We start from the raw sequence: 8,258 nt of genomic DNA, 5'->3' as shown, positions 1-8,258 counted from the left end.
CCTGTGGTCCCAGCTACTTGGGAGGCGGAGGCAGGAGACTTGCTTGAGCCCAGGAGTGGGAGGTTGCTGTGAGCTGAGATGCCACGGCACTCTACCCAGGGGGACAGCTTGAGGCTCCTATCTCAAAAGAAAAAAAAGAAAGAAAAGAAAAAATTATGAAATGCCAGGGGATAAACCTGAGGTCTTGAAGTTCCTTTTAAGATTCAAGATTCTAGATTTGAAATGAAAATCTATGAGCCACAAACATAAAGAAAAATTTAATACCCACCCTGGTTTGAGGTTTATTTTATATTCCTTTGTTGGGGAGGTTAGTAAAATCTAAACCTAATTTGTCAAGCCAATTAGAGAAATGTCTTTTTTTTCTTTTTTGAGACAGAATCTCAATCTGTAGCCTTGGGTAGAGTGCCACCATGTCACTGTAGTTCACAGCAACCTCAAACTCTGGGGTTCAAGCCATCCTCTCGCTTTAGCCTCCCCAAGTGGCTGAGACTACAGGTGGGCACTACTATGCCTGGCTAGTTTTTCTATTTATAGTAGAGGCGGGGTCTTGCTCAGGCTGGTCTCAAACTCATGAGCTCAAGCAATCCACTGGCCTCAGCCTGCCAGAGTGCTAGGATTACAGCTGTGAGCTACTGCACCTAGCCTAAAAATGCGGCACCCGTAAATCAGTGGGTAGGGCACTGGCCACATACACCAAGGCTGATGGTTTGAACCTGGCCCAGGCCAGCTAAAAACCAGCAATGACAACTGCAACAACAACAACAAAGATAGCCAGGCATTGTGGTGGGTACCTGTAGTCTCAGCTACTTGGGAGGCTGAGGCAAGAGAATCACTTGAGCCCAAGAGTTTGAGGTTGCTGTGAGCTGTGATGCCACAACACTCTACCCAGGATGATAGCTTGAGATAGTCTCAAAAAATAAATAAATAATAAAAATGTGGTTTAAAATGGCAGTTTGGGCTTGGCACCAGCCGCATACATGGGTGCTGTCAGGTTTGAACCTAGGTCGCCGGGCCTGACAGACAACGATGACAACTACAACAAAACAACAAAAATATCTGGGCATTGCTTAATTGCTTAAGCCCAAGAGTTTGAGGTTGTTGTCAGCTGTGACACTCTACTGAGGGTGACATAGTGAAACTGTCTCAAACAAAAAAATAAATAAATAAAATGGCAGTTTGTATGTAATACCCCAATACTGAAAACGACAGCACTTCCAATGTTTCCTAAATCTCCAGAACTTATATGGAATAAGTGATTGGAGTAAGACAATAACTGATATGCATTTCATTAATCAACTTTTTTCATTGAAAAGGATATTATTATAATTGTCCAAACAAAAATATTCTAGATTTTTAATTTGGCAACAATAGCAACTGAGACAATTATTCTAAAAACCTACATTTACTGCTTAAATTTGGAATCCCCTATTTCAAGTTTCAGGTGAACAGCAGCAATCTTAGGGACTGAAATAGGCTTAAGAAGTCATCTCCTGCCTCTGCTTTATTCCTGAAAAAACCCAACCTGTTTTCAAAGATCATCTATCAAAGAATAATATTAAAACTTTCCTCAGTAACTAATTTCCATGCTTAACCTAACTACAAGCAATTCACAAAACCACCTGATACAAGAGCTTTTCTCCTCAGCATAATCTGACATTAGGAAATACTTCTCCTTTAGTTTACACTGCACCTCTTTGCCTTTAATTTCTTTTTACCAAGAGTCTTACAACGTGCCCCTGCATGCAATGTTTATCCTCAGTGAAACCACATTATAAAGTCCCAAAGTCTAGACGGGTAGCTCACTCAATCTATCAGAGGGAAAGGTTTCAAAAGTATGTAAATATTAAATTCTAGCCAAAAGAACAAAGCAAAGCCAACAGCTAAAATTAAAATAGACTTCCGGTGTGGTACTAATAAACTAAAGACCCCTATCTTTCAAGGAAAAAAAAAAGATTAGAGCTTGAAGTAATCTTTGGATTTATTTTTTAAAATCTACCTCTATTTAGTTCTTAAATTAAAAAAATCTATGAATTATATTCTGTGTAGTCATTAAACACCATGATTCATTTACTGACATGGAAAAGATACACATGACAAACTATGAAGAAAGTGGGTTATGAAACAGTATTTATATTTTTACCTCATTTTTGTAAAACTAAAAACAAGGTGCTCTCTCATATATACATACAAAAAAGAAAAAAGAAAAAAAGACTGGAAAAATACTTATCCAAGTTGCTAAGAATGGTTTTCTCAGAGTGTAGAGTACAGAGTGATTTTTACTTTCTTCTTGACACGTTTTGACATTGTCTGATTTAGGAAAACCCCCCCATGTAATAGTTATACTTAGAAAAAAAGCAACAAATGGTAAAAACCCAAATCATAAAATTCACTTTCTTAAATTTTCCTGTAAAGTACTCAAAAAAGACCTCTTTTTACCTATTAATACCTCAGCTCTAGTTAAGAATATTAATTGAAGTTATTTACTTTAAATGTCCTGCAAATTCTCAATTTCCCACTTAATTTTTGTCTTTGATAATGTGCAACACTTCTTTTAATATACTAGTTACAGTTTTCCTACCTACTGAAGTTAATGCTTGATATCTGTATTTTTATTTATTTTTTTCAAACTGGGGCTGGGTTTGAACACGCCATCTCCGGTATATGGGGCCTGCACCCTACTCCTTTGAGCCACAGGCACCGCCCTTGATACCTGTATTTGGAAGGCAAAGCTTCCCTGGGGGGGAATGATTGGTTTTGCCCTCTTTTTAATGCTAATGCAAAATGTAGAGTTATTAAAAAAATAAAGGCAGGACTTATAGTTGACTATCAAACTTCTAACCTTATGCAGAAATCCCAAGATAGAGTTTTAGCATTCCAAATTTAACTCAAAACAAAAGCCTTTGCTTTGAGTATACAAATGCTCCTTTCAGTTAGAAAAGTGCTAATTTGTCCAAAGTCATACAATGTATTCACTCATTTTCTTGAAGATGACTCACTCAATAATCTGAAACATAATGACTATGTGTTTGTAACAATTCAAAACAACTGTAAAATGGCTTGTCATTTGAAAACTCTGAATTAATTTAGAGGCATCAGTTACATTTTCTGAATTTGTATTTTGTAAATGTAAAGCAGCTGAAGCTGCGTATTTTAGTAAGAAAAGATTTTTTTTTTTGAGACAGAGCCTCAAGCTGTCCCCTTGGGTAGAGTGCATGGCATCACAGTTCACAGCGACCTCCAACTCCCAGGCTCAAGCGAGTCTCCCGCCTCTGCCTCCCAAGTAGCTAGGCTCATAGGTGCCTGCCACAATGCCTGGCTATTTTTTGGTTGCAGCCATCATTGTTGTTTGGTAGGCCCGGGCTGGATTCGAACCCGCCACCTTAGGTGTATATGGCTGGCGCCTTAGCCACTTGAGCCACAGGTGCTGAGTCAATAAGAAAAGATTTAATTGCCAGCTATGCCTTTCTAACTGCTTCCTTCATGCAGTCTCAAGTTGTTAAAATTATTATTATTATTTTATTTCTGAGACAATGCCCAGCTATTTTTTGTTGTGGTTGTCATTGTTGTTTAGCTGGCCTGGGCTGGATTTGAACCTGCCAGCCTCGGTGTATGTGGCTGGCACCATAACCACTGTGCTACAAGTGCCAAGCCCGTTAAATTTTAATAGAGGTTCAAACCAAACTCCAGAATGTTATCAATGAGAAAAAGATAAACCAAGTAATGTTAAAATCTCAACTTCAGCTTTACCAAACCACACAAATTTTGGATGGAAGCTATCAGCAAATGCCTATTAGGTATCCAAGTATGTACAAGTGACTGTTACGCATTTTAGAGAGTTGTACTAAAAATGTGCTTCCTTGACATCAGCTTTGATATCATGGGGAAACTGATTAAAAATACAAATTATTAGGTGGTGCCTGTGGCTCAGTGAGTAGGGCACCAACCCAATATACCAAGGGTGATGGGTTCAAACCCTGCCCCGGCCGAACTGCAACAAAAAATAGCCAGGCATTGTGGTGAGTGCCTGTAGTCCTGGCTATTCGGGAGGTGGAGGCTAGAGAATCGCCTAAGCCCAAAACTGGAGGTTGCTGTGAGCTGTGATGCTATGGCACTCTACCAATGGTGACAAAGTAAAACTCTGTCTCTAAAAGAAAAAAAAATACAAATTTTTGGCCAGGCGCAGTGGCTCAGCCTATGAGAACTCTGGGAGGATGAGGCGGATGGATTGCTTGAGCTCATGAGTTCAAGACTGGCCTGAGCAAAGAGTGAGACCTCGTCTCTACTAAAAATAGAAAAACTGAGGCAAGAGGATCACTTGTGCCTAGGAGTTTGAGGTCGCTGTGAGCTGTGACACCACGGCAGTCTACCCAAGCCAAAAGCTTGAGACTCTGTCTCAAAAAAAAAAAAAAAATTATCAGCCTGAGCAAGAGCAAGACCCCATCTCTACAAAAATAGAAAAATTTTCTGGGTGTGGTGGCACATGTTTATAGTTCCAGCTAATCAGGAGGCTGAGGTAGGAGGATTACTTAAGCCGAGGAGTGTGAGATTGCAGGGAGCTAATAAGAGGGCCACTGTCTTCTAGCCTGGGTGATAAGAATGAGACCTTGTCTTAAAAAAAAAAAAAAAGAATTTATCCCGGCTTCCCCCAATCAAACAAACTCTATAGGTGGAAACCAGCAATTGTGGTTTGACAAAGTCCTCTAGGTGATTCATATGTATTCTAAAGTTTGAGAATCACTGCTTTATATTAATACTATAGGAACTGTACCTCCCTTTTGTTCACTTTTAAAGAACTATCAAGATATGCAGACAAGATTGACAAATATACAATGTTACTTTTAGTTAGGATATAAAAAGATTAAAAAAATTAAAAGTCAGAATATAAAATAACTATGAAGGATATCTGTATTTTACTCATTATCTCTCTTCCTGGACAGAAAGTAGAGATTAACTACTTAAATCTAACATGTCTGTGTCTGTGGCTCTCAGTTAATTTACAAGTAACCACTCTAATCTAAAAGGACTAGAGTACTATAATAATTACCCAATGGTCCTTCTTGATTTAAAATGACCTTTTTGGGCGGTACCTGTGACTCAGTGGGTAGGGTGCTGGGCCCCATATACCAAGGGTGGCAGGTTTGAATCCAGCCCTGGTCAAACTCAAACGGTGACAACAAAAAATAGCTGGGTGTTGTGGTGGGTGCCTGTAGTCCCAGCTACTCAGGAGGCTGAGGCAAGAGAATCGCTTAAGCCCAGGAGTTGGAGGTTGCTGTAAGCTATGATGCAATCGCACTCTACCAGGGGCAATAAAGTGAGACTCTGTCTCAGAAAAATAAAATAAAATAAAATAAAATAAAAATAAAATGATCTTTTCTTTCTCTCTATTCTATATTAATTTCTAAGGAATATTCCTTAAATACTGTAGTTCTCCTGTCAGTCCCTGGCTCAAAAATCTGTGATGTTTCACAAACTACTTACTGAAAAGGGAGAAGGACTTCCTCTAGTTAGTAATCTAGAAGGTCAGATAAGAAATGTAAATGGGTAAAGTAAGCCAGGTGAATTATTAAATACATAGAAATACTTTTTAATATCCACAAAGAAATATGCTCATCCCATTTTTGTTTTCCTGGATTTACTAGAGGTATTATTATAAGCAAACTGACATGGCAGGAATGATGACAAATGATGACACTGACTTTACTACCTAGAAGACAATAAGATATGAGGGGGATTATGGTAAATTAAGAAACCATGTCACAATTTCCCTTAACCCGGTCTAGCTAAGTTTTGCCATCTGAGAATAAAGTCAGAAATTTTTGATTTTTGAAGACAAGCCCTAAGTCGAGATTTTTTTATATGAAATTTTCTGACTTTAAAATTCTGGCTTACATTAAACAACAACATGGCTCATGCCTGTAATCCTAGCACTCTGGGAGGCTGAGGTCGGTGGATTGCCTGAGCTCAGGAGTTTGTGGCCAGCCTGAGCAAGAGTGAGATCCTTTCTCTACTGAAAACAGAAAAACTAGCCAGGCTTTGTAGTGCACACTTGTAGTCCCAGCTACTTGGGAGGCAATGGCAAGAGGATCACTTGAGCTCAGGAGTTTGAGGTTGCTGTGAGGTATGATGCCATGGCACTCTACTGAGGGCAACATAGTGAGATTGCCTCAAAAACAACCAACAACACTGTGTGATCCAAACAAAACATATCCTCTCATCTAAGAGCTACCAGTTTGAGAATTCCAGTTTAGAGCATTAAATCCGTATTTGCCTGCCTTATTTTTCTAGCATCTATCTCGCCTATAATAATAGGCAGTACTGCCACACACAGTAGCAATTTGTGCTCTTCCTGTCCATTTGGTCCTTTGAACTGTGAGAGGTAGTCAGGAGATGAGGAAATATGCACAGACATGGTAAAGTAACTTGTCCAACATTATATGATTAATAAGAACCTAAGTCTAGTATCAATCCCTGGCCATTTCACTCCCTTCTTGTCTTTTCCTCTATGTGTTTTTGCTTAAGTTATGTCCCCATCTAGAATGATTTCTTTCTACCAATCCAAATCTCATCATCTTTTAAAATCCTGCTCAAAAAAAATAAATAAATAAAATCCTGTTCAAGCTCCACTACCTAAATAAACCTTCCTCAACTAGGCCAAATCTTCAAGTTTTCTCTTCTTTTTCTGAACTTCAATTGTCATTAGTCAGTAACTCACAAATCTGTGCTAACAGTCTTGAACTACCAAATTATTTCATATCACATTAGCTAATATTCCTCAATTACATTCTAAGATCCTGGATAATAATGACATACCGTGTTTCCTAGAAAATAAGACACTGTCTTATATTTATTTTTTCTCAAGAAGACACACTAGGCTTATTTTCAGGGGATGTCTTATTTTTATTAAGTATAATACAACAATCTACATTTATTCAAATACAGTTCAGTCATCTTCTTCTGGAACCTGACAGGGGGAGCCGACATTGTTGGTGCAACTGGCGCTAGTGACGTGTGAACTCCTTTCCCCTAGCCCTTAGCAAGTGCGCAATAGTATGCCTGCGACCACGGTTACCACACATGCACCGGCGCAAGTGCAAACGGCTCAGAGAAAGGAGCTGTGGCAAATAAAAGGTATTCTAGTCTTCCTTAGGGCTCAGCGCCAAAATGCAGGACAAATGCATAGAAATTCTACTAGGGCTTATTTTTGGGGTAGGTCTTATTTTCGGGGAAACACAGTACCATTCATCTTTCCTATTCCACATAGTTTTATGTCCCAACATAAAAATGTTTAACAATAGCTATCTTAGACAGTCTTTTGAGACAGAAGATTATGGTGACACCACTAACTTACCAGCCTGATATTGTCTTCTGGGCGCAGCAGTATGAACATTGCTTGAAGATGCTGTTGGAGATCACCTGATAAAATTACGAAGAAAGGATAATTATTCTCCTTTCGAATGTCAACAGAGAAAATTTCTTCTATCTTTAGCAACTTTTGTAAAAGAAAGTTCTGATTCACTTAAGGGCTCTATTAGACATAGAAATTAAATAATATGATTATTGACTTCTTTTAAATGGAAAGAGAGAATGGTAGGCTGTATCTTTATAAATTCAGTTTTAGTCTACACTATATTAAAATCTGTGTCTATCCTATGAAAGATGTACTTCAGACCAATCTCAGAATCATGTAATGTACTATGGTGGAGGCTGATGAGAACTCTGCTGGGCAGAGGCAACACTGCCTGTGTTTTCAGGCCCACTGAAGGTGGCAATAAAGGCATTTTGAAAATGTGGTACACAGAATAATTATCCATGTTTTTTAAAGCTAACCATTTTGCAATTCCTATCTCTATAATAATCACCTTCAGTTGTACTTCACCTAAGAAGATTTTTAGATTCCTCCCAGAATAATGCAATAGTTTAAAATGATTTTCGGCATCAGTGCTGCTACTAAAATGAGAATACACACACACATATATAAATATAAAACATAGCATATCATGGATATATATATCTTGAACATATTATTAGATGCTTTAAAATGGCTAGTCATTATTTGAATCTTCACTTGTTTCTCTTATTTTTGAGACAGAGCCTTGCTATGTCACCCAGGCTAGATAGAGTGCCACGGCCTCAGCCTAGCTCACAGTAACCTTAAACTCTGGTGCTCAAGAAAACCTCCTGTCTTGGCTCGGCACCTGTAGCTCAAGAGGCTAAGGCACCAGCCACATACACCTAAGGTGGCAGGTTCGAATCCAGCC

The 8,258-nt window shown here is 38.7% G+C and overlaps 1 protein-coding gene across 3 annotated transcripts in view; it reads right to left on the bottom strand.

The window, feature by feature from the left end:
- The window catches only part of SSH2 (slingshot protein phosphatase 2), a 306,592-nt gene that overhangs the window by 60,701 nt on the left and 237,633 nt on the right, over positions 1–8,258 (bottom strand). For all 3 annotated transcript variants that reach the window (XM_003797117.2, XM_023517480.1, XM_023517481.1), the window contains one exon: positions 7,349–7,413. In XM_003797117.2, coding sequence (XP_003797165.1) covers positions 7,349–7,413 — 65 coding nt within the window. The remainder of the gene's footprint in view (positions 1–7,348; positions 7,414–8,258) is intronic.

The sequence above is a fragment of the Otolemur garnettii genome, unplaced genomic scaffold (genome assembly GCF_000181295.1).
Source record: "Otolemur garnettii isolate 467f Iridium unplaced genomic scaffold, OtoGar3 scaffold00112, whole genome shotgun sequence".
NCBI lineage: Eukaryota > Metazoa > Chordata > Mammalia > Primates > Galagidae > Otolemur > Otolemur garnettii.
The sequence above is the reverse complement of the archived record's forward strand: the minus strand, read 5'-3'. Positions and strand labels throughout refer to the sequence as shown.